This window comes from Sturnus vulgaris, chromosome 1 (assembly GCF_052056855.1).
Source record: "Sturnus vulgaris isolate bStuVul1 chromosome 1, bStuVul1.hap1, whole genome shotgun sequence".
In the NCBI taxonomy this organism is placed as follows: Eukaryota; Metazoa; Chordata; class Aves; order Passeriformes; family Sturnidae; genus Sturnus; species Sturnus vulgaris.
The window spans coordinates 47414343-47440698 of NC_142243.1; the positions used below are offsets into that span (position 1 = coordinate 47414343).

The 26356-nt window shown below is 44.7% G+C and overlaps 1 protein-coding gene across 4 annotated transcripts in view; it reads left to right on the forward strand.

Moving 5' to 3' along the window:
* Positions 1–26356, forward strand: part of BMPER (BMP binding endothelial regulator) — a 313199-nt gene that overhangs the window by 190774 nt on the left and 96069 nt on the right. For 3 of the 4 annotated variants that reach the window (XM_088166083.1, XM_088166076.1, XM_088166093.1), the window contains 2 exons: positions 17856–17901; positions 25208–25537. In XM_088166083.1, coding sequence (XP_088022209.1) covers positions 17856–17901; positions 25208–25537 — 376 coding nt within the window. The remainder of the gene's footprint in view (positions 1–17855; positions 17902–25207; positions 25538–26356) is intronic. The other variant, XM_088166078.1, reaches the window with a different exon arrangement.

The window sequence follows — 26356 nt, forward strand, 5'->3', positions numbered from 1 at the left end:
CCTTCCTTCCTGGAATCCGTCCTTACTTCCGTCCTTAAATCCTTCCTTCCTTCCTTCCTGGAATCCTTCCTGGAATCCGTAGTTCCGGGAGTCCTTCTTTCCTTCCTGGAATCCTTCCTTCCTGGAATCGTTCCTTCCTGGAATCCGTCCTTCCAGGAATCCGTAGTTCCCGGAGTCCTTCTTTCCTTCCTGGAATCGTTCCTTCCTGGATTCCATCCTTCCTGGAATCCTTCGGTTTTGGAATCCTTGCTTCCTGGAATCATCCCTCCCTGGAATCCTTCCTTCCTTCCTGGAGTCCTTCCTGGAACCCTTCCTTACTGAAATCCTGGAATCCTTTCTTCCTTCCTTCCTGGAATCCTTTCTTCCTTCCTTCCTGAAGTCCTTCCTTCCTTCCTGGAATCCGTCCTTCCTTCCTGGAATCCTTCCTTCCTTCGTTCCTGGAATCCTTCCTTCCTGGAATTCTTCCTTCCTTCCCGGAATCCTTCCTTCCTTCCTTCCTGGAATGTTTCCCTCCTGGAATCTATCCTTCTTTCGTTCCTTCCTTCCTGGAACCCTTCCTGAAATCCTTCCTGGAATCCTTCCTTGAATCCTTCCTTGAATCCTTCCTTCCTTCCTTGATTCCTTCCTTCTTGAATCCTTCCTTCCTTCCTGGAATTCTTCCTTCCTGGAATCCATCCTTTCTGGAATCCTTCCTTCCTGGAATCCATCCTTCCTGGAATCCTTCCTTACTGGAGTCCTTCCTGGAATCCTTCCTTCCTGGAATCCTTCCTTCCTGGAATCCTTCCTGGAATCCTTCCTTCCCGAAATCCTTCCTTGCCGAATTCCTTCCTTCCTTCCTGGAATCGTTCCTTCCTGGAATCCTTCCTGGAATCCTTCCGTTTTGGAATCCTTCCTGGAATCATTTCTTCCTGGAATCCTTCCTGGAATCCTTCCTGGAATCCTTCCTTCCTGGCTTCCTGGAATCCTTCCTTCCTGGCTTCCTGGAATCCTTCCTTCCTGGTATCCTTCCTGGAATCCGTCCTTCCTGGAATCCGTCCTTACTTCCTTCCTTAAATCCTTCCTTCCTTCCTTCCTGGAATCCTTCCAGGAATCCGTATTTCCGGAGTCCTTCCTTCCTTCCTGGATTCCTTCCTTCCTGGAATCCTTCCTTGGTTCCCGGAATCCTTCCTTCCTTCCTGGAATCTTTCCTTCCTTCTTAGAATCCTTCCTTCCTTCCTGGAATACTTCCTTCATTCCTTCTTGGAATCTTTCCATCCTTCCTTCCGGGAATCCATCCTTCCTTCCTGGAATCCATCCTTCCTTCCTGGAATCCTTCCTTCCTGGAATCCTTCCTTCCTTCCTGGAATCCTTCCTTCCTCGAATCCTTCCTTCCTTCCTGGAATCCTTCCTTCCTTCCTGGAATCCTTAATCCTGGAATCCTTCCTTCCTGGAATCCTTCCTTCCTTCCTGGAATCCTTCCTTCCTTCTTCCTTCCTTCCTTCCTTCCTGGAATCCTTCCTTCCTGGAATCCTTGCTGGCATCCTTCCTTCCTTCCTGCAATCCTTCCTTCCTGGAATCCTTCCTTCCTTCCTTCCTGGAATCCTTCCTTCCTGGAATCCTTCCTTCCTTCCTGGAATCCTTCCTTCCTTCCTTCCTGGAATTTTTCCCTCCTGGAATCTATCCTTCTTTCCTTCCTTCCTTCCTGGAAGCCTTCCTGAAATCCTTCCTGGAATCCTTCCTGGAATCCTTCCTTGAATCCTTCCTTGAATCCTTCCTTCCTTCCTTGATTCCTTCCTTCTTGGAATCCTTCGTTACATCCTGGAATCCTTCCTTCCTGGAATCCTTCCTTCCTTCCTTCCTGGAATCCTTCCTTCCTGGAATCCATCCTTTCTGGAATCCTTCGTTCCTGGAATCCATCCTTCATGGAATCCTTCCTGGAATCCTTCCCTCCTGGAATCCTTCCTTCCTGGAATCCTTCCTGGAATCCTTCCTTCCTGGAATCTTTCCATCCTTCCTGGAATCATTCCATACTTCCTGGAATCCTTCCTTCCTTCCTGGAATCTTTCTTTCCTTTCTTCCTTCCTTCATTCCTGGAATACTTCCTTCCGGGAATCCTTCCTGGAATCCTTCCTGGAATCCTCCCTGGAATCCTTCCTGGAATCCTTCCTTCCTGGAATCCTTCCTTCCTGACGTCCTTCCTTCCTTCCTGGAATCCGTCCTTCCTTCCGGGAATCCTTCCTTCCTTCGTTCCTGGAATCCTTCCTTCCTTCGTTCCTGGAATCCTTCCTTCCTGGAATCCTTCCTTACTTCCTTGCTGGAATCCTTCCTTCCGTCCTGGAATCCTTCCTTCCTTCTTGGAATCCTTCCTTCCTGGAATTCTTCCTTGCTGGAATCCTTCCTTCAAGGAATCTTTCCTTCCTGGAATACTTCCTTCCTTCCTTCCTTCCTTCCTTCCTTCCTTCCTTCCTTCCTTCCTTCCTTCCTTCCTTCCTTCCTTCCTTCCTTCCTTCCTTCCTTCCTTCCTTCCTTCCTTCCTTCCTTCCTTCCTTCCTTCCTTCCTTCCTTCCTTCCTTCCTTCCTTCCTTCCTTCCTTCCTTCCTTCCTTCCTTCCTTCCCCCCTTCCTTCCCCCCTTCCTTCCTTCCTTCCTTCCTTCCTTCCTTCCTTCCTTCCTGGAATCCTTCCTTCCTGGAATCCTTCCTTCCTGGAATCCTTCCTGGAATCCTTCCTGGAATCATTCCTTCCTGGAATCCTTCCTTATTTCCTTGCTGGAATCCTTCCTTCCTTTCTGGAATCCTTCCTTCCTTCCTGCAATCCTTCCTTCCTTCCGGAATCCTTCCTTCCTGGAATCCTTCCTTCCTTCCTTCCTGGAATGCTTCCTTCCTTCCTTTCTTCCTTCCTTCCTGTAATCCTTCCTTCCTTCCTGGAATCTTTCCTGGAATCCTTGCTTCCTTTCTGGAATCCTTCCTTCCTTCCTTCCTTCCTGAATACTTCATTCCTGGAATATTTCCTGGAATCCTTCCTTCCTGGAATTCTTCCATCCTTCCTTCCTTCCTTCCTTCCTTCCTTCCTTCCTTCCTTCCTTCCTTCCAGGAATCTTCCTTCCAGGAATCCTTTCTGGATTCCTTCCTTCCTGGAGTCCTTCCTTCCTGGAATCCTTCCTTCCTTCCTGAATCCTTCCTTCCTCCTGACTTCCTCTAATCCTTCCTTCCTTCCCGGATTCCTTCCTTCCTGGAATCCTTCCTTTCTGTAATCCTTCCTTCCTTCCTTCCTGGAATCCTTCCTTCCTTCCTTCCTTCCTTCCTTGCTTCCTTCCTTCCTTCCATGAATCTTCCTTCCAGGAAACCTTCCTGGATTCCTTCCTTCGTGGAGTCCTGCCTTCCTTCCTGGAATCCTTCCTTCCTTGCTGGAATCCATCCTGGAATCCTTCCTGGAATCCTTCCTTGAATCCTTCCTTCCTGGAATCCTTCCTTCCTTCCTGGAATACTTCCTTCCTGGAATCCTTCCTTCCTTCCTTCCTGGAATCCTTCCTTCCTTCCTGGAATCCATCCTTCCTTCCTAGAATCCTTCATTCCTTCCTTCCTGGAAACCTTCATTCCTGGAATCCTTCCTTCCTGGCATCCTTCCTTCCTTCCTTTTTGAAATACTTCCTTCCTTCCTTCCTGGAATCCTTCCTTCCTGGAATCCTTCCTGGAATTCTTTCTTCCTTCCTTCCTTCCTTCCTTCCTTCCTTCCTTCCTTCCTTCCTTCCTGGAATCCTTCCTTCCTGGAATCCTTGCTGGCATCCTTCCTTCCTTCCTGCAATCCTTCCTTCCTGGAATCCTTCCTTCCTTCCTTCCTGGAATCCTTCCTTCCTGGAATCCTTCCTTCCTTCCTGGAATCCTTCCTTCCTTCCTTCCTGGAATTTTTCCCTCCTGGAATCTATCCTTCTTTCCTTCCTTCCTTCCTGGAAGCCTTCCTGAAATCCTTCCTGGAATCCTTCCTGGAATCCTTCCTTGAATCCTTCCTTGAATCCTTCCTTCCTTCCTTGATTCCTTCCTTCTTGGAATCCTTCGTTACATCCTGGAATCCTTCCTTCCTGGAATCCTTCCTTCCTTCCTTCCTGGAATCCTTCCTTCCTGGAATCCATCCTTTCTGGAATCCTTCGTTCCTGGAATCCATCCTTCATGGAATCCTTCCTGGAATCCTTCCCTCCTGGAATCCTTCCTTCCTGGAATCCTTCCTGGAATCCTTCCTTCCTGGAATCTTTCCATCCTTCCTGGAATCATTCCATACTTCCTGGAATCCTTCCTTCCTTCCTGGAATCTTTCTTTCCTTTCTTCCTTCCTTCATTCCTGGAATACTTCCTTCCGGGAATCCTTCCTGGAATCCTTCCTGGAATCCTCCCTGGAATCCTTCCTGGAATCCTTCCTTCCTGGAATCCTTCCTTCCTGACGTCCTTCCTTCCTTCCTGGAATCCGTCCTTCCTTCCGGGAATCCTTCCTTCCTTCGTTCCTGGAATCCTTCCTTCCTTCGTTCCTGGAATCCTTCCTTCCTGAATCCTTCCTTACTTCCTTGCTGGAATCCTTCCTTCCGTCCTGGAATCCTTCCTTCCTTCTTGGAATCCTTCCTTCCTGGAATTCTTCCTTGCTGGAATCCTTCCTTCAAGGAATCTTTCCTTCCTGGAATACTTCCTTCCTTCCTTCCTTCCTTCCTTCCTTCCTTCCTTCCTTCCTTCCTTCCTTCCTTCCTTCCTTCCTTCCTTCCTTCCTTCCTTCCTTCCTTCCTTCCTTCCTTCCTTCCTTCCTTCCTTCCTTCCTTCCTTCCTTCCTTCCTTCCTTCCTTCCTTCCTTCCTTCCTTCCTTCCTTCCTTCCTTCCTTCCTTCCTTCCTTCCTTCCCCCCTTCCCCCCTTCCCCCTTCCTTCCCCCTTCCTTCCTTCCTTCCTTCCTTCCTTCCTAGAATCCTTCCTTCCTGGAATCCTTCCTTCCTGGAATCCTTCCTGGAATCCTTCCTGGAATCATTCCTTCCTGGAATCCTTCCTTATTTCCTTGCTGGAATCCTTCCTTCCTTTCTGGAATCCTTCCTTCCTTCCTGCAATCCTTCCTTCCTTCCCGGAATCCTTCCTTCCTGGAATCCTTCCTTCCTTCCTTCCTGGAATGCTTCCTTCCTTCCTTTCTTCCTTCCTTCCTGTAATCCTTCCTTCCTTCCTGGAATCTTTCCTGGAATCCTTGCTTCCTTTCTGGAATCCTTCCTTCCTTCCTTCCTTCCTGAATACTTCATTCCTGGAATATTTCCTGGAATCCTTCCTTCCTGGAATTCTTCCATCCTTCCTTCCTTCCTTCCTTCCTTCCTTCCTTCCTTCCTTCCTTCCTTCCTTCCAGGAATCTTCCTTCCAGGAATCCTTTCTGGATTCCTTCCTTCCTGGAGTCCTTCCTTCCTGGAATCCTTCCTTCCTTCCTGGAATCCTTCCTTCCTTCCTGACTTCCTCTAATCCTTCCTTCCTTCCCGGATTCCTTCCTTCCTGGAATCCTTCCTTTCTGTAATCCTTCCTTCCTTCCTTCCTGGAATCCTTCCTTCCTTCCTTCCTTCCTTCCTTGCTTCCTTCCTTCCTTCCATGAATCTTCCTTCCAGGAAACCTTCCTGGATTCCTTCCTTCGTGGAGTCCTGCCTTCCTTCCTGGAATCCTTCCTTCCTTGCTGGAATCCATCCTGGAATCCTTCCTGGAATCCTTCCTTGAATCCTTCCTTCCTGGAATCCTTCCTTCCTTCCTGGAATACTTCCTTCCTGGAATCCTTCCTTCCTTCCTTCCTGGAATCCTTCCTTCCTTCCTGGAATCCATCCTTCCTTCCTAGAATCCTTCATTCCTTCCTTCCTGGAACCTTCATTCCTGGAATCCTTCCTTCCTGGCATCCTTCCTTCCTTCCTTTTTGAAATACTTCCTTCCTTCCTTCCTGGAATCCTTCCTTCCTGGAATCCTTCCTGGAATTCTTTCTTCCTTCCTTCCTTCCTTCCTTCCTTCCTTCCTTCCTTCCTTCCTTCCTTCCTTCCTTCCTTCCTTCCTTCCTTCCTTCCTTCCTTCCTTCCTTCCTTCCTTCCTTCCTTCCTTCCTTCCTTCCTTCCTTCCTTCCTGGAATTTTTCCCTCCTGGAATCTATCCTTCTTTCCTTCCTTCCTTCCTGGTACCCTTCCTGAAATCCCTCCTGGAATCCTTCCTGGAATCCTTCCTTGAATCCTTCCTTGAATCCTTCCTTCCTTCCTTGATTCCTTCCTTCTTGGAATCCTACGTTACATCCTGGAATCCTTCCTTCCTGGAATCCTTCCTTCCTTCCTTCCTGGAATCCTTCCTTCCTGGAATCCATCCTTTCTGGAATCCTTCGTTCCTGGAATCCATCCTTCTTGGAATCCTTCCTTCCTTCCTTCCTTCCTGGAATCCTTCCTTCCTGGAATCCTTCCTTCCTGGAATCCTTCCTGGAATCCTTCCTTCCTGGAATCTTTCCATCCTTCCTGGAATCATTCCATACTTCCTGGAATCCTTCCTTCCTTCCTGGAATCTTTCTTTCCTTTCTTCCTTCCTTCATTCCTGGAATACTTCCTTCCGGGAATCCTTCCTGGAATCCTTCCTGGAATCCTCCCTGGAATCCTTCCTGGAATCCTTCCTTCCTGGAATCCTTCCTTCCTGGAAGCCTTCCGTCCTGGAAGCCTTCCTGGAATCCTTCCTGGAATCCATCCTTCCTTCCTTCCTGACGTCCTTCCTTCCTTCCTGGAATCCGTCCTTCCTTCCTGGAATCCTTCCTTCCTTCGTTCCTGGAATCCTTCCTTCCTTCGTTCCTGGAATCCTTCCTTCCTGGAATCCTTCCTTCCTGGAATCCTTCCTTACTTCCTTGCTGGAATCCTTCCTTCCTTCCGTCCTGGAATCCTTCCTTCCTTCTTGGAATCCTTCGTTCCTGGAATTCTTCCTTGCTGGAATCCTTCCTTCATGGAATCTTTCCTTCCTGGAATCCTTCCTTCCTGGAATCCTTCCTTCCTTCCCTCCTTCCTTCCTTCCTTCCTTCCTTCCTTCCTTCCTTCCTTCCTTCCTTCCTTCCTTCCTTCCTTCCTTCCTTCCTTCCTTCCTTCCTTCCTTCTTCCTTCCTTCCTTCCTTCCTTCCTTCCTTCCTTCCTTCCTTCCTTCCTTCCTTCCTTCCTTCCTTCCTTCCTTCCTTCCTTCCTTCTTTCCTTACTTCGTGAAATCCTTACTTCCTGGAATCCTTCCTTCCTTCCTTCCTCCCTGGAATCCTTCCTTCATTCCTGGAATCCTTCCCTCGTTCCTGGAATCCTTCCTTCCTAGAATCCTTCCTTCCAGGAATCCTTCATTCCTTCCTTCCTGGAATCGTTCCTTCCTGGAATCCTTCTTTCCTTCCCGGAATCCTTCCTTCCTGGAATCCTTCCTTTCTCCGTCCTGGAATCCTTCCTTCCTGGAATCCTTCCTGGAATTCTTCCTTCCTTCCTTCCTTCCTTCCTTCCTTCCTTCCTTCCTTCCTTCCTTCCTTCCTTCCTTCCTTCCTTCCTTCCTTCCTTCCTTCCTTCCTTCCTTCCTTCCTTCCTTCCTTCCTTCCTTCCTTCCTTCCTTCCTTCCTTCCTTCCTTCCTTCCTTCCTTCCTGGAATTTTTCCCTCCTGGAATCTATCCTTCTTTCCTTCCTTCCTTCCTGGTACCCTTCCTGAAATCCCTCCTGGAATCCTTCCTGGAATCCTTCCTTGAATCCTTCCTTGAATCCTTCCTTCCTTCCTTGATTCCTTCCTTCTTGGAATCCTACGTTACATCCTGGAATCCTTCCTTCCTGGAATCCTTCCTTCCTTCCTTCCTGGAATCCTTCCTTCCTGGAATCCATCCTTTCTGGAATCCTTCGTTCCTGGAATCCATCCTTCTTGGAATCCTTCCTTCCTTCCTTCCTTCCTGGAATCCTTCCTTCCTGGAATCCTTCCTTCCTGGAATCCTTCCTGGAATCCTTCCTTCCTGGAATCTTTCCATCCTTCCTGGAATCATTCCATACTTCCTGGAATCCTTCCTTCCTTCCTGAATCTTTCTTTCCTTTCTTCCTTCCTTCATTCCTGGAATACTTCCTTCCGGGAATCCTTCCTGGAATCCTTCCTGGAATCCTCCCTGGAATCCTTCCTGGAATCCTTCCTTCCTGGAATCCTTCCTTCCTGGAAGCCTTCCGTCCTGGAAGCCTTCCTGGAATCCTTCCTGGAATCCATCCTTCCTTCCTTCCTGACGTCCTTCCTTCCTTCCTGGAATCCGTCCTTCCTTCCTGGAATCCTTCCTTCCTTCGTTCCTGGAATCCTTCCTTCCTTCCTTCCTGGAATCCTTCCTTCCTGGAATCCTTCCTTCCTGGAATCCTTCCTTACTTCCTTGCTGGAATCCTTCCTTCCTTCCGTCCTGGAATCCTTCCTTCCTTCTTGGAATCCTTCGTTCCTGGAATTCTTCCTTGCTGGAATCCTTCCTTCATGGAATCTTTCCTTCCTGGAATCCTTCCTTCCTGGAATCCTTCCTTCCTTCCTTCCTTCCTTCCTTCCTTCCTTCCTTCCTTCCTTCCTTCCTTCCTTCCTTCCTTCCTTCCTTCCTTCCTTCCTTCCTTCCTTCCTTCCTTCCTTCCTTCCTTCCTTCCTTCCTTCCTTCCTTCCTTCCTTCCTTCCTTCCTTCCTTCCTTCCTTCCTTCCTTCCTTCCTTCCTTCCTTCTTTCCTTACTTCGTGAAATCCTTACTTCCTGGAATCCTTCCTTCCTTCCTTCCTCCCTGGAATCCTTCCTTCATTCCTGGAATCCTTCCCTCGTTCCTGGAATCCTTCCTTCCTAGAATCCTTCCTTCCAGGAATCCTTCATTCCTTCCTTCCTGGAATCGTTCCTTCCTGGAATCCTTCTTTCCTTCCCGGAATCCTTCCTTCCTGGAATCCTTCCTTTCTCCGTCCTGGAATCCTTCCTTCCTGGAATCCTTCCTGGAATTCTTCCTTCCTTCCTTCCTTCCTTCCTTCCTTCCTTCCTTCCTTCCTTCCTTCCTTCCTTCCTTCCTTCCTTCCTTCCTTCCTTCCTTCCTTCCTTCCTTCCTTCCTTCCTTCCTTCCTTCCTTCCTTCCTTCCTTCCTTCCTTTCTTCCTTCCTTCCTTCCTTCCTTCCTTCCTTCCTTCCTTCCTTCCTTCCTTCCTTCCTTCCTTCCTTCCTTCCTTCCTTCCTTCCTTCCTGGAATTTTTCCCTCCTGGAATCTATCCTTCTTTCCTTCCTTCCTTCCTGGTACCCTTCCTGAAATCCCTCCTGGAATCCTTCCTGGAATCCTTCCTTGAATCCTTCCTTGAATCCTTCCTTCCTTCCTTGATTCCTTCCTTCTTGGAATCCTACGTTACATCCTGGAATCCTTCCTTCCTGGAATCCTTCCTTCCTTCCTTCCTGGAATCCTTCCTTCCTGGAATCCATCCTTTCTGGAATCCTTCGTTCCTGGAATCCATCCTTCTTGGAATCCTTCCTTCCTTCCTTCCTTCCTGGAATCCTTCCTTCCTGGAATCCTTCCTTCCTGGAATCCTTCCTGGAATCCTTCCTTCCTGGAATCTTTCCATCCTTCCTGGAATCATTCCATACTTCCTGGAATCCTTCCTTCCTTCCTGGAATCTTTCTTTCCTTTCTTCCTTCCTTCATTCCTGGAATACTTCCTTCCGGGAATCCTTCCTGGAATCCTTCCTGGAATCCTCCCTGGAATCCTTCCTGGAATCCTTCCTTCCTGGAATCCTTCCTTCCTGGAAGCCTTCCGTCCTGGAAGCCTTCCTGGAATCCTTCCTGGAATCCATCCTTCCTTCCTTCCTGACGTCCTTCCTTCCTTCCTGGAATCCGTCCTTCCTTCCTGGAATCCTTCCTTCCTTCGTTCCTGGAATCCTTCCTTCCTTCCTTCCTGGAATCCTTCCTTCCTGGAATCCTTCCTTCCTGGAATCCTTCCTTACTTCCTTGCTGGAATCCTTCCTTCCTTCCGTCCTGGAATCCTTCCTTCCTTCTTGGAATCCTTCGTTCCTGGAATTCTTCCTTGCTGGAATCCTTCCTTCATGGAATCTTTCCTTCCTGGAATCCTTCCTTCCTGGAATCCTTCCTTCCTTCCCTCCTTCCTTCCTTCCTTCCTTCCTTCCTTCCTTCCTTCCTTCCTTCCTTCCTTCCTTCCTTCCTTCCTTCCTTCCTTCCTTCCTTCCTTCCTTCCTTCCTTCCTTCCTTCCTTCCTTCCTTCCTTCCTTCCTTCCTTCCTTCCTTCCTTCCTTCCTTCCTTCCTTCCTTCCTTCCTTCCTTCTTTCCTTACTTCGTGAAATCCTTACTTCCTGGAATCCTTCCTTCCTTCCTTCCTCCCTGGAATCCTTCCTTCATTCCTGGAATCCTTCCCTCGTTCCTGGAATCCTTCCTTCCTAGAATCCTTCCTTCCAGGAATCCTTCATTCCTTCCTTCCTGGAATCGTTCCTTCCTGGAATCCTTCTTTCCTTCCCGGAATCCTTCCTTCCTGGAATCCTTCCTTTCTCCGTCCTGGAATCCTTCCTTCCTGGAATCCTTCCTGGAATTCTTCCTTCCTTCCTCCTTCCTTCCTTCCTTCCTTCCTTCCTTCCTTCCTTCCTTCCTTCCTTCCTTCCTTCCTTCCTTCCTTCCTTCCTTCCTTCCTTCCTTCCTTCCTTCCTTCCTTCCTTCCTTCCTTCCTTCCTTCCTTCCTTCCTTCCTTCCTTCCTTCCTTCCTTCCTTCCTTCCTGGAATTTTTCCCTCCTGGAATCTATCCTTCTTTCCTTCCTTCCTTCCTGGTACCCTTCCTGAAATCCCTCCTGGAATCCTTCCTGGAATCCTTCCTTGAATCCTTCCTTGAATCCTTCCTTCCTTCCTTGATTCCTTCCTTCTTGGAATCCTACGTTACATCCTGGAATCCTTCCTTCCTGGAATCCTTCCTTCCTTCCTTCCTGGAATCCTTCCTTCCTGGAATCCATCCTTTCTGGAATCCTTCGTTCCTGGAATCCATCCTTCTTGGAATCCTTCCTTCCTTCCTTCCTTCCTGGAATCCTTCCTTCCTGGAATCCTTCCTTCCTGGAATCCTTCCTGGAATCCTTCCTTCCTGGAATCTTTCCATCCTTCCTGGAATCATTCCATACTTCCTGGAATCCTTCCTTCCTTCCTGGAATCTTTCTTTCCTTTCTTCCTTCCTTCATTCCTGGAATACTTCCTTCCGGGAATCCTTCCTGGAATCCTTCCTGGAATCCTCCCTGGAATCCTTCCTGGAATCCTTCCTTCCTGGAATCCTTCCTTCCTGGAAGCCTTCCGTCCTGGAAGCCTTCCTGGAATCCTTCCTGGAATCCATCCTTCCTTCCTTCCTGACGTCCTTCCTTCCTTCCTGGAATCCGTCCTTCCTTCCTGGAATCCTTCCTTCCTTCGTTCCTGGAATCCTTCCTTCCTTCCTTCCTGGAATCCTTCCTTCCTGGAATCCTTCCTTCCTGGAATCCTTCCTTACTTCCTTGCTGGAATCCTTCCTTCCTTCCGTCCTGGAATCCTTCCTTCCTTCTTGGAATCCTTCGTTCCTGGAATTCTTCCTTGCTGGAATCCTTCCTTCATGGAATCTTTCCTTCCTGGAATCCTTCCTTCCTTCCTTCCTTCCTTCCTTCCTTCCTTCCTTCCTTCCTTCCTTCCTTCCTTCCTTCCTTCCTTCCTTCCTTCCTTCCTTCCTTCCTTCCTTCCTTCCTTCCTTCCTTCCTTCCTTCCTTCCTTCCTTCCTTCCTTCCTTCCTTCCTTCCTTCCTTCCTTCCTTCCTTCTTTCCTTACTTCGTGAAATCCTTACTTCCTGGAATCCTTCCTTCCTTCCTTCCTCCCTGGAATCCTTCCTTCATTCCTGGAATCCTTCCCTCGTTCCTGGAATCCTTCCTTCCTAGAATCCTTCCTTCCAGGAATCCTTCATTCCTTCCTTCCTGGAATCGTTCCTTCCTGGAATCCTTCTTTCCTTCCCGGAATCCTTCCTTCCTGGAATCCTTCCTTTCTCCGTCCTGGAATCCTTCCTTCCTGGAATCCTTCCTGGAATTCTTCCTTCCTTCCTTCCTTCCTTCCTTCCTTCCTTCCTTCCTTCCTTCCTTCCTTCCTTCCTTCCTTCCTTCCTTCCTTCCTTCCTTCCTTCCTTCCTTCCTTCCTTCCTTCCTTCCTTCCTTCCTTCCTTCCTTCCTTCCTTCCTTTCTTCTTCCTTCCTTCCTTCCTTCCTTCCTTCCTTCCTTCCTTCCTTCCTTCCTTCCTTCCTTCCTTCCTTCCTTCCTTCCTTCCTTCCTTCCTGGAATTTTTCCCTCCTGGAATCTATCCTTCTTTCCTTCCTTCCTTCCTGGTACCCTTCCTGAAATCCTTCCTGAATCCTTCCTGGAATCCTTCCTTGAATCCTTCCTTGAATCCTTCCTTCCTTCCTTGATTCCTTCCTTCTTGGAATCCTACGTTACATCCTGGAATCCTTCCTTCCTGGAATCCTTCCTTCCTTCCTTCCTAGAATCCTTCCTTCCTGGAATCCATCCTTTCTGGAATCCTTCGTTCCTGGAATCCATCCTTCTTGGAATCCTTCCTTCCTTCCTTCCTTCCTGGAATCCTTCCTTCCTGGAATCCTTCCTTCCTGGAATCCTTCCTGGAATCCTTCCTTCCTGGAATCTTTCCATCCTTCCTGGAATCATTCCATACTTCCTGGAATCCTTCCTTCCTTCCTGGAATCTTTCTTTCCTTTCTTCCTTCCTTCATTCCTGGAATACTTCCTTCCGGGAATCCTTCCTGGAATCCTTCCTGGAATCCTCCCTGGAATCCTTCCTGGAATCCTTCCTTCCTGGAATCCTTCCTTCCTGGAAGCCTTCCGTCCTGGAAGCCTTCCTGGAATCCTTCCTGGAATCCATCCTTCCTTCCTTCCTGACGTCCTTCCTTCCTTCCTGGAATCCGTCCTTCCTTCCTGGAATCCTTCCTTCCTTCGTTCCTGGAATCCTTCCTTCCTTCCTTCCTGGAATCCTTCCTTCCTGGAATCCTTCCTTCCTGGAATCCTTCCTTACTTCCTTGCTGGAATCCTTCCTTCCTTCCGTCCTGGAATCCTTCCTTCCTTCTTGGAATCCTTCGTTCCTGGAATTCTTCCTTGCTGGAATCCTTCCTTCATGGAATCTTTCCTTCCTGGAATCCTTCCTTCCTGGAATCCTTCCTTCCTTCCTTCCTTCCTTCCTTCCTTCCTTCCTTCCTTCCTTCCTTCCTTCCTTCCTTCCTTCCTTCCTTCCTTCCTTCCTTCCTTCCTTCCTTCCTTCCTTCCTTCCTTCCTTCCTTCCTTCCTTCCTTCCTTCCTTCCTTCCTTCCTTCCTTCCTTCCTTCCTTCCTTCCTTCCTTCCTTCTTTCCTTACTTCGTGAAATCCTTACTTCCTGGAATCCTTCCTTCTTCCTTCCTTCCTCCCTGGAATCCTTCCTTCATTCCTGGAATCCTTCCCTCGTTCCTGGAATCCTTCCTTCCTAGAATCCTTCCTTCCAGGAATCCTTCATTCCTTCCTTCCTGGAATCGTTCCTTCCTGGAATCCTTCTTTCCTTCCCGGAATCCTTCCTTCCTGGAATCCTTCCTTTCTCCGTCCTGGAATCCTTCCTTCCTGGAATCCTTCCTGGAATTCTTCCTTCCTTCCTTCCTTCCTTCCTTCCTTCCTTCCTTCCTTCCTTCCTTCCTTCCTTCCTTCCTTCCTTCCTTCCTTCCTTCCTTCCTTCCTTCCTTCCTTCCTTCCTTCCTTCCTTCCTTCCTTCCTTCCTTCCTTCCTTCCTTCCTTCCTTCCTTCCTTCCTTCCTTCCTGGAATTTTTCCCTCCTGGAATCTATCCTTCTTTCCTTCCTTCCTTCCTGGAACCCTTCCTGAAATCCTTCCTGGAATCCTTCCTGGAATCCTTCCTTGAATCCTTCCTTGAATCCTTCCTTCCTTCCTTGATTCCTTCCTTCTTGGAATCCTTCGTTACATCCTGGAATCCTTCCTTCCTGGAATCCTTCCTTCCTTCCTTCCTGAATCCTTCCTTCCTGGAATCCTTCCTTCCTGGAATCCTTCCTGGAATCCTTCCTTCCTGGAATCTTTCCATCCTTCCTGGAATCATTCCATACTTCCTGGAATCCTTCCTTCCTTCCTGCAATCTTTCTTTCCTTTCTTCCTTCCTTCATTCCTGGAATACTTCCTTCCGGGAATCCTTCCGGGAATCCTCCCTGGAATCCTTCCTGGAATCCTTCCTTCCTGGAATCCTTCCTTCCTGGAAGCCTTCCTTCCTGGAAGCCTTCCTGTAATCCTTCCTGGAATCCATCCTTCCTTCCTTCCTGACGTCCTTCCTTCCTCCCTGGAATCCGTCCTTCCTTCCTGGAATCCTTCCTTCCTTCCTGGAATCCTTCCTTCCTTCCTTCCTGGAATCCTTCCTTCCTGGAATCCTTCCTTACTTCCTTGCTGGAATCCTTCCTTCCGTCCTGGAATCCTTCCTTCCTTCTTGCAATCCTTCCTTCCTGGAATTCTTCCTTGCTGGAATCCTTCCTTCATGGAATCTTTCCTTCCTGGAATCCATCCTTCCTGGAATCCATCCTTCCTGGAATCCTTCCTTCCTGGAATTCTTCCTTCCTTCCTTCCTTCCTTCCTTCCTTCCTTCCTTCCTTCCTTCCTTCCTTCCTTCCTTCCTTCCTTCCTTCCTTCCTTCCTTCCTTCCTTCCTTCCTTCCTTCCTTCCTTCCTTCCTTCCTTCCTTCCTTCCTTCCTTCCTTCCTTCCTTCCTTCCTTCCTGGAATTTTTCCCTCCTGGAATCTATCCTTCTTTCCTTCCTTCCTTCCTGGAACCCTTCCTGAAATCCTTCCTGGAATCCTTCCTGGAATCCTTCCTTGAATCCTTCCTTGAATCCTTCCTTCCTTCCTTGATTCCTTCCTTCTTGGAATCCTTCGTTACATCCTGGAATCCTTCCTTCCTGGAATCCTTCCTTCCTTCCTTCCTGGAATCCTTCCTTCCTGGAATCCATCCTTTCTGGAATCCTTCGTTCCTGGAATCCATCCTTCTTGGAATCCTTCCTTCCTTCCTTCCTTCCTGGAATCCTTCCTTCCTGGAATCCTTCCTTCCTGGAATCCTTCCTGGAATCCTTCCTTCCTGGAATCTTTCCATCCTTCCTGGAATCATTCCATACTTCCTGGAATCCTTCCTTCCTTCCTGCAATCTTTCTTTCCTTTCTTCCTTCCTTCATTCCTGGAATACTTCCTTCCGGGAATCCTTCCTGGAATCCTCCCTGGAATCCTTCCTGGAATCCTTCCTTCCTGGAATCCTTCCTTCCTGGAAGCCTTCCTTCCTGGAAGCCTTCCTGTAATCCTTCCTGGAATCCATCCTTCCTTCCTTCCTGACGTCCTTCCTTCCTCCCTGGAATCCGTCCTTCCTTCCTGGAATCCTTCCTTCCTTCCTGGAATCCTTCCTTCCTTCCTTCCTGGAATCCTTCCTTACTTCCTTGCTGGAATCCTTCCTTCCGTCCTGGAATCCTTCCTTCCTTCTTGGAATCCTTCCTTCCTGGAATTCTTCCTTGCTGGAATCCTTCCTTCATGGAATCTTTCCTTCCTGGAATCCTTCCTTCCTGGAATCCTTCCTTCCTTCCTTCCTTCCTTCCTTCCTTCCTTCCTTCCTTCCTTCCTTCCTTCCTTCCTTCCTTCCTTCCTTCCTTCCTTCCTTCCTTCCTTCCTTCCTTCCTTCCTTCCTTCCTTCCTTCCTTCCTTCCTTCCTTCCTTCCTTCCTTCCTTCCTTCCTTCCTTCCTTCCTTCCTTCCTTCCTTCCTGGAATTTTTCCCTCCTGGAATCTATCCTTCTTTCCTTCCTTCCTTCCTGGAACCCTTCCTGAAATCCTTCCTGGAATCCTTCCTGGAATCCTTCCTTGAATCCTTCCTTGAATCCTTCCTTCCTTCCTTGATTCCTTCCTTCTTGGAATCCTTCGTTACATCCTGGAATCCTTCCTTCCTGGAATCCTTCCTTCCTTCCTTCCTGGAATCCTTCCTTCCTGGAATCCATCCTTTCTGGAATCCTTCGTTCCTGGAATCCATCCTTCTTGGAATCCTTCCTTCCTTCCTTCCTTCCTGGAATCCTTCCTTCCTGGAATCCTTCCTTCCTGGAATCCTTCCTGGAATCCTTCCTTCCTGGAATCTTTCCATCCTTCCTGGAATCATTCCATACTTCCTGGAATCCTTCCTTCCTTCCTGCAATCTTTCTTTCCTTTCTTCCTTCCTTCATTCCTGGAATACTTCCTTCCGGGAATCCTTCTTGGAATCCTCCCTGGAATCCTTCCTGGAATCCTTCCTTCCTGGAATCCTTCCTTCCTGGAAGCCTTCCTTCCTGGAAGCCTTCCTGTAATCCTTCCTGGAATCCATCCTTCCTTCCTTCCTGACGTCCTTCCTTCCTTCCTGGAATCCGTCCTTCCTTCCTGGAATCCTTCCTTCCTTCGTTCCTGGAATCCTTCCTTCCTTCGTTCGTGGAATCCTTCCTGCTTGGAATCCTTCCTTACTTCCTTGCTGGAATCCTTCCTTCCGTCCTGGAATCCTTCCTTCCTTCTTGGAATCCTTCCTTCCTGGAATTCTTCCTTCCTGGAATCCTTCCTTCCTTCCTGACTTCCTGGAATCCTTCCTTCCTTCCTTCCTTCCTTCCTTCCTGGAATCCTTCCTTTCTGTAATCCTTCCTTCCTTCCTTCCTGGAATCCTTCCTTCCTTCCTTCCTTCCTTCCTTGCTTCCTTCCATGAATCTTCCTTTCAGGAAACCTTCCTGGATTCCTTCCTTCGTGGATTCCTGCCTTCCTTCCTGGAATCCTTCCTTCCTTCCTGGAATCCATCCTGGAATCCTTCCTGGAATCCTTCCTTGAATCCTTCCTTCCTGGAATCCTTCCTTCCTGAAATCCTTCCTTTCTGGAATCCTTCCTTCCTTCCTGGAATACTTCCTTCCTGGAATCCTTCCTTCCTTCCTTCCTGGAATCCTTCCTTCCTTCCTGGAATCCATCCTTCCTTCCTAGAATCCTTCATTCCTTCCTTCCTGGAAACCTTCATTCCTGGAATCCTTCCTTCCTGGCATCCTTCCTTCCTTCCTTTTTGAAATACTTCCTTCCTTCCTTCCTGGAATCCTTCCTTCCTGGAATCCTTCCTGGAATCCTTCCTTCCAGAAATCCTGGAATCCTTTCTTCCTTCCTTCCTGGAATCCTTCCTTCCTGGAATCCTTCCTTCCTGGAATCCTTCCTTCCTTCCTTCCTGGAATCCTTCCTTCCTTCGTTCCTGGAATCCTTCCTTCCTTAAATCTATCCTTCCTTCCTTCCTTCCTTCCTTCCTTCCTTCCTTCCTTCCTTCCTTCCTTCCTTCCTTCCTTCCTTCCTTCCTTCCTTCCTTCCTTCCTTCCTTCCTTCCTTCCTTCCTTCCTTCCTTCCTTCCTTCCTTCCTTCCTTCCTTCCTTCCTTCCTTCCTTCCTTCCTGGAATCCTTCCTTCCTGGAATCCTTCCTTCCGTGCTTCCCTGCTTCCTTCCTTCCTTCCTTCCTTCCTGTCTGCCTGCCTGCCTTCCTGGCTGCCTCCCCCCCTCCCTCGTTTCAATTCGGAGTGGTATGTCTTTCAGTGAGTCAGGGGAAAACGTAGTAGTCTTGTTAACCTTGTGACTGCTTTAGCTGTCTGTGCAAGTCCAAAATTCTCTCTCACTCTCTGTAAAGTGGTAAGAGAGAACCCTTTTAGTATTGCATTTCTTGTAAGACCACCAGTAAGCTTGAGTATTTCTGTCTGTTTTTAGCGCCTGATATTTGAAGTTGTAACCCTGGCGCTGAGCTCAGACACAACTTGAGTTACTTTCAAAGTCTTATCCAGTCTGACAACATGACACAGTCATTGCTCCAAGAACTCCTTCATTAAAACAGCCTGTCTTTCTCCCAATTAGGGTAAAATCCTGAACAGAAAAGGATGCTGTCCAATTTGCACTGAAAGTAAGTTCTTTCTTTTCCTTCTTTAAATTATTTTTTATTCTTTCTGAAAAAATAAATATATAGGCATATGCTTGCTTTTCTGCCTTCTTTTTAGAGCAGCTAAAGGACAAGTGATTATTTTTAGCTGTGGATTCTTCCTCCTATAAATCTGTAATTTTAAAATAAAATGCCTGGATATATTGTTTTATTTTTCAAAATGATGCTATTTTTGTCACATCTGAGGTGCTGCATTTTGAAAGATGTAGTTGGTCTGTGAAATTTGTAGGCAATAAAACAAGAAAATGAATAGTTATAACTTTTAGGAGTTGGGTACCTTTGAGACTTGTAACTAACAGTTCAGCTATATGCATATATAATCACACCTTTGCAGATGATTTGTGAGAGTTAAAAAAAGGTGTGCAGAAATTTGAGACACAGTCTGGGGCAGCAGTAGAAAGCAGAATAGAAAACTATTTGTCTTTGTTTGTGATGTTTAGTTCAACCCTTACATTCGTATCTCTTTACTCCTCCCTTGAGGAATAACCATTAAATTGCAATATCACCCTCCTAGTCAGCAAAGGACTTACATAAATACTTATCTTTAGGCTTGTTCTATTTAACTCAACAGGGAGACCAGAAGTTAACAAGATACCATTATGTATTTCCTTCAGTACATATTTAAATATTTTACCAAATAGGGACAGACTGCTAAAATGGAGTTATATAACCTATATGAAGGCTTTTGAAAGAAGAAAGTGTTCCTCTTATTTTGTCTAAAATCAAATGATGTTGCTGTTCAACTCAGTCCTGGGTTCTCTTGAATTGCACAAATCCCAAATTTTTTCACCCTGCGGCTCAATTATTTTGAAACTTGTATCTTGGGATAAAATAAAACTAGCTTCCAAGTCTTTATTATCAAAATGAGGGTAAATACAAAGGTCAACCTCAGAAACACTTGGAATAATATTAAGCAGAGAAAGAAATGAAAGAATTCAACTGACTAGCAGTTGATTTCATGCAAGCTCAGTTTCAAGGGAGAAGAAATTTGCATAGACCTTTGCTCAGATATGACATACCATTAGTGTCATTAATTTATCAATCTCTATCTTGCCTTTTTTTATGTTTCAGTCTCATTTAACCTTTCTTATGTGTTCCTCCTTTGTTTTTCTGTAACGTGAGAGGGGAGGAAAAGAGTGGGGCCAGCCATTCCCTCAAAGCACAGGAGATTAAGAGGTTTGAAAGAGGACAGTACAGTGACTCCTTCAAAAATGCTGCCAGAGAGTGATGACTTGTGATAATTGTTTCATGAGAGAAGGAGACAAAAAGTTACAGTTCTTCAGAGTTAAAATAACTCATCTAGGAGCCAGGTTACCTAAAATATCAAAACTTCTTGATGATATAAGGGAATAATCATGACTACAAACATGTGAAATTAAGGCTAGATCATTATTGCTTGTCCTCCTGCCATGCAGATCTGTAAAGAGGCTGGCTCCGTCTTCCCAGTGACTTCTTTCTATGTACTGACAGCCTGCTATTAGTTTTCCTCAAAGGATAAACAACCTTGTTCCCTTATGGGAAGGGATCAAGATTCTTAAGGGCCCTACCTGCATTGCACTGCTTGTGCTTCAGCCTAAGAGGCTCGTTGTCCTGTCTCACAGTCTCTTGCTCCACTGTTGCACATGAAGCAGAGTTTTTTGTTGGTGTTTTTTTGTGGGGTTTTTTTTTGTGGTTTTTTTTTTGTTTGTTTGTTTTGTTTGTTTTTTAGGTTTGGTTTGGGTTGTTTTTTTTTTACAGTTATCTCACTATGGACCCATTTAGTACTTGGAGAAGACTTGATTCCAAACTTTTATGATTAACAAGGCATTCTTGGCTTTTACAGAGAATGTAATCAAGGAGCTTAAATACCAGTGTCATACAACAGTGGTAGCTACCACTAGCTGTTTTAAAATTGGTATTTTCACATTTGCCATTTGCAAAGATTTAATTCCACCTTTGCAGGAGAAGTGCTGTAAATCTCATCACGACTATCATACGACAGTAATTGGAAACTGCTAATTCAGCCAGTTTCTGATAAGATGTACACACAGCCCCTTCCCTCACCCACTCACTCATGTTGATCCTGATCCTGTCTCCACATATTAACACACCAAACATTTCTGGCATTCCATCAGATATTAATTTTCCAAAGTAAAAACAACATAGAGAGGTACAAGAACATACTGTACACGGGAGAGCTTTGAGTACAGTTTAAATGCAGCCAATTTCTATGAAGTGGGTCAAAACCAGTCAAGTTATGAAAGGATACACTTTAAACTGAAAAAAAAAAAACCCAAATTATTATTTTCAAAGCAGTTTGTTGCAAAGAGAAAAAGTACCTTGTCTCCTAAAGGGCTGGAGAGTCTCTTTTGTCTATTGTTGCTGAAGTTAAATACAGTTAGTTTTGGCATGTTGCTTTTTAAGCTCCATGGCTGGCGTACAGTTATCACTAATTAAACACAGTGGAAAATTCAACAGTTTAGTTTATGCTGCTGTAAAAAATGTAATGAAATGTACTCTTTTGGGCTTGATTTAGAAAAATCACCACTGACGTCGATTCCATAAATTAGCAATCCTATGTTAGACCAAGGTAATTTTCATATTAAAAATAAGAAAAAACTAAATTTGAGTTCAAATAACGTTGACAGACTGCTCTCAACTTCAGACAAAGATAGGAACGTGCAGTGGAAGTAAGATCTTTGTTCTTGACAAAGAAGAATTCATAGGCCTTGCTGAAATTATAGTACACAGGATGAAAACTTGTTACTAAAATCACGTAGATATACTTGAATCATTAATAATAGTCCTAGCACAACCTTACACCAGTCGTTGTGAGATTTTGTGGATGAAATTATTTCAAAGTGGACTGCAGTAATCTAGGTTTACGTGTACAGTACACATGATTAATCTTGCAGTAAAGGCTGCTTTTGGGACAGAAAATTTCATTTACCACAAATAATTTCACAGCTTTTTTAATTGACAAAATGATCAACAGAGCTAAACCAAATTCAAGGACATTTGGAACCACCTTAGGAGTAAGAGGTTGGTACTTCCAATTGCTCCTGCAATCTTTTTATGTGTTTTTATAGAATTACTGAAAAAAGCACTGACTTTCAAAGAACAGAAAAAGAAACAAAGTGAGTTTATGCATTGCGGGTACCCGTGAGAGAAGGAAGTGGATCTAAAGGACCACATATGTCCCTGTTTTTTCTGTTCTTTCCTTTCCATGAAGAAATACAGCAACAGAAAGACTGCAATTGCTTATTCATATTGGAATACTGTTCATTTTATCTTCCATTTCATCTGTGAAAGTCTACTGTATAAACATGTATTTGGACAAATTGGAATAGTTATTTTATTTTTGAAATAGACCATAAAGACTTCTGTGGAATTTTTGACACCACACCTTGTAATGTGTATTCTAGCAAGCTGCAGTATGCAGCAGTTATGAGGAAAGTCCTCTATGGCTAAGCATTTTTTACAGAAAGCCTAATGAAATTCTATTATGCGTGTTCTATAGCTAATTTTTTGAAGTTAATAATGTGTTCTGTTTGATTTTGGGCTTAATTCAGCATATGGGCTAATTACATCCAAAGTTTCATTTTATTTTTAAAAAGCTGAGATATTTTTGAATTATAGATCTGCAACCATAACAGCCTTCACTGGTAAATTTGTGGGTTTTTTCCTCTCTCTACTTACTTAGAAAGTGTCCAAACCAATTTTAGTTATAATTTAAAGTATATTTTTCTTGGTCATCCTAAACTACCTACAAGCCCAGCAGAGTGTGGCCAGACATCTGGACATCTTGGACTTCAGTTGACTGCTCTGATATCCTGAAAAAACAAAACAAGCTATTCCTTGAGCACCAGAGCTAACAGAGCCTGGTTTCCTATGGATTTGTGTCCCATTTCCTTTATATCCCAACAAATAATAAACCCAGCTAGAGACAATATATCCTGTGGCTGGTCTGGAGCTACAAGTGTGCTAATTGCCCAGCCAATATGCTTGTGCTCTCGGCTGATCAGGATGTGTGTGCTGACTGTCTGTCTGGCCTCCACCATGCAGTATATGTATTTTGCCTTTCTAAAAAGGCTAAATACTGTCTGGGGGAATGGAGGCACTGGATGGAAGGCAGAAAGGTACTTTTTGGCAACCACTTAGTTTAATAAGTGGTTCTTACCTGTACTCAGTGTATTACTTACTAGAAATGACTGGTCATTCAGACTTTTATCCCTCTGCATTGGCCAAACAGGTTGTGATTTTTTTTTCTTTATGAGAGTATGTTGAAATTTAGGAAATGCTAATGTGTTCTTTTCCATGCTGTTGCTTTTTTAGCTTCCTTTTTTTACAGCTACATATGTTTTCAAAAACACCACCTTTTCTAATGAAAGTCACTATTTCATTTGAATTGGGAGCATGATTTAAAAATTCAAGGAAAACATGCCAACAGTTCTATAGTACTCACTTTTAGCACCTAAATACTATTATTAGTTTGCAAGTAAGCTGTAGAGCCTTAGGTGAGAGCTGAGCAAACTGCATTAATCACACATGTAGTTTAATATTTCAGTCAAATGTAAAAGTGTGAAGCCCGTATTTAATTGCTTAAAAAACAAATGTGAAAACTGCTAAGCTTCCAAATGCTTTTATGAATGCCAGAAGGTCTGAATATTGATTTGAGAGCAACGTGCAGGTTTTCCAAAAGAGGTGTTTGCATCCAACTCTCAATAATGTTTAATCAGAGTTGAGTGCCTGAGGTGTTTTGAAAATCATAGCCTCCTGAACATAGCTCTGGGGCCCTATTTTGAAAAATCTGTGTTTTTCAAGGATAGAGAGGGAATGGGTAAATTTGCATTCATGTGCATGTCTAGATGAGCAAAAGAAGACACCAAAGATCATGAATGCCAAGTTCAAAATGAGGAAGAGACAATGATTCTTCCTTTCCTTTGCCCAAGGATGTTGTAGACACTAAAAATATTTTTGGACTGGGAAAGTTCACAGAAAATATTTCTATCAAAGGTTACTAAATTAAAAGAAACCATGTCTAGCTCAGATAAGTCCCTGATCTGAAAGTAGTTGGAGTGTGGGAGATCTCAGGGGGAAATATTGTATAGAATCGCCCTTCTCTAGCTCTGACTTAGACAGCTGACACATAGAATGTTGGCAATAAGCTGGGAACAATTTACTGTAGAGAAAAAAGGGAAAAATCTACACCTGTGACCCTACGCCTTGTTATCATAAGCTAGCAAAATTCATACTCCAGGGTTGGGGAACATAACTTTGGTGATGCAGCAGCATCTCTTCATCTATTATTCTGCAACAGAGAAGCAAGTCACACACAATCCTAACTAGAGATCAGTGCTTCCAATAGATTTCAAAAAATTGCCAAGTAAAAAGACTGGTTTGTTTCAGAAGGGAAAAGGAAAAGAAAAAAGAAAAAAAATAAAAGAAGAAAAAAAAAAAAGGAAAAAGAAAAGAAAAAGAAGCAAACCATAAAATATAATGTGATAGAAACTCTCCCAAAAGGAAATAAATAACAACCCAAAAGCTAAAAATGGCAGGAATTATTTTCATATTGACGGTCTTTTGCAGTCTTGTTACACCTGGTATTTAAGGTTTATTTCTAGGCCAACCAGTTTTCCTTACTGGCAGTGCCTAAGTTATCACACACACTCTTGCAGGATGTGAATTTATTTTTAAACCCCACAATTTTAGCAAACGTTTCAAGAATATTTTACACATTGATAACAGAGAATCAATTATTCAAACTGTTTTTAGATGGATTTTCCCTCCTCCATTTCCTTGGTATTAAAGAAAACAGCAAAATTTGGATCAGACCTTCAGTTATCCAGTCCAAAATACATTTTTAACTGCATGGCTTCAAATTGACGTATGACGTGACATGATGTAACATGACATAAAACAATATTGCTCTGCATAACACATTAGAAATTAAAAATAAATATTTCCTTTGGATCCCATTAATACTATCAATTTTACTTGCACATCTCTATGTTTGTTCCTCTCACGTCATGCCTCTTAGTCACTTGCTTAGATGAAGAATTATCCTCCTCCTCCCAATAGGTTGGTTAAAAACGTGTAAAGTGCACCTTCTTGGCATTTAGAAACAGAGAAAAATCAGATCTTTCCTCTAGAATCTTCACTGATGTTTGGCTGATTTTTTGTTGTTGTTGACAATTTCCTTGTTTTCATAAAAACACTATTGGGAAAGGTGTATTGTGTAGTTAGAACTGTATTCTTTTCCCCTTTTCCATAACATTCATGTTTCCTTCTTTTGTGTGGATTTGAATTTGGCTTTCTTAAAGCTGGTTTTTCAGGCAAGCTATTGTTAGTTAAACAGACATCATCTTTCAAAAGCAGCCTTAGCCCATGGGTGTACAGCTGGTAAGAGCATTGTGCATTTCTCTGCCTTGAGACTCATTCTTCCAGGAACAGCAGCAATGTGGTTAGAACCTATTGTTATACCAGAAGGCTGCAAGGCAAATGTGTTTGCTGCTGTCTTTGGTTGTGAGGCAATTCAATCAGTTGCTGGGTAGCTGCAGGGTAACTCAGCATCATTGCTATGAATATAGCAATGCTCTGTCTTTGGGTTGTGACTTCTCTGACCAGCGTATGGCTTCAAACATCCATAAGAGATCTCCATCCATTTGTAATTGCACAAATGATTGGTAGAGACACCATGCTCTTTGGCAGTCATTGCATCATGTTAGTCACGTACTACTGACTTTTAGTCAGCAGCATGACATCAATGACTACTACGAGTCAGTTGTGTATAAACAACATATATAATAGCTTGTAACACTGAATAAAGATGCTGGTTCTACAGGTATTTTGAGGAAAAAATATGTAAACACACCTGGTTTATAAATGTACAGTATTTATAAGTGTATATGTGTAAAATGTGAACTGAACGAGCTCCTTCTAAAGTGATCTGATGGTTTTTAATTTCAGGGAGTCACTGAAATTTGAAAAAGTTCACAGGCATTGTAATAACCTAAACTGTACTTTTTAAAGGACAAAGCTACAGGTTAGCCTTCCTACGCTGCCCCAGGGATGAACTGGCCTTTGATTACCAGCCACTTTGGGAAAGAATTCTAAAGCAATGAAGCTATTGTTTTTCAAAGATATATTTAATCCCAGTGGGCGCCAGTCAAAATCTACCCTGTGGAGCAGATAGATTAGGTGAGAGCAGCATCTCTAAATTCTTATCAACTGTTTTTTTCCAACTTTGATTGATCCTGATATGGTGCTTTTGTTTCTCACTCACCTGCAGAGCCTGGAGTTTGCACTGTATTTGGAGATCCTCACTACAACACTTTTGATGGACGGACATTTAACTTTCAGGGAACATGTCAGTACGTTTTGACGAAAGACTGCTCCTCCTCTGCCTCACCCTTTCAGGTGCTGGTAAAAAATGATGCCCGTCGGACTCGTTCTTTCTCCTGGACAAAGTCAGTGGAGCTTGTGTTGGGCAGAAGTACAATTAGCCTCCAGCAGCACCTCACAGTGAAGTGGAATGGAACCCGAATTTCACTGCCTTGCGAGACACCACAATTTCAGGTCGATTTGGATGGTTATTTGCTGAAAGTGACAACTAAAGCAGGTAGGACAAGTGTATGTGTGTATCTGTGTATGTGTTTATGTGTGTATCTTCCTTCTCTCTGAAGAACTTCTGAAGTTCAACATGAACAGTATTTAGTAAGAAAGCATGATAGCAGTAATAAATATCATGATAATGTTTTAGAGACCAGAGAAACCCACAATGCTTTCAAAATTCCTGCAGCCCACAAGCAGACAGAAATCCCAACTATGAGTTTGAAGTCTGCAGAATATTGCTAAACTGTGTTTCATTCTTTGGCTGACAATTAGCTGCCCAAATAGACAAATGAGCTATGGCTTTCACTTCCCGTAACTTAAAAGTGGCTTATGGAGAGTATGGTGGGTTGACCCTGGCTGGACATCAACCAAACATGCCCACCAAAACCACTGTATCACTCCCCTCCTCACCTGGACAGAGAAGAGAAAATATAGTGGAAGACTTGCGGTTCAAGATAAGAAGCAATTACCATCATGGGAAAAAATAGACTCAGCTTGGGGAAATTAGATTAATTTATGGCCAATAATATTAGGGTAGGATAATGAGAATGTGGTTACTGCGCTGCAAAGAGAGAGAAAAGACAGCAACACACACGGACCTCTTTTGGGGAAAAAAGGCCAACTTTATTGTATGGACAACCTGTATTTAAAGCATGTTACTTGCAGCTAGGACAGGACAGTAGTTCATTGGACAATTGGGAAAAACATCCTTGGGACAGTACCTCAGGATGTATCCCACGGGAAAGACACCAGGTGTTAATCTTTATTATGAATTCCACTCTGTTTTTCACCATATTATCACCTTCCTCCCTAACTGAAGCTGTAG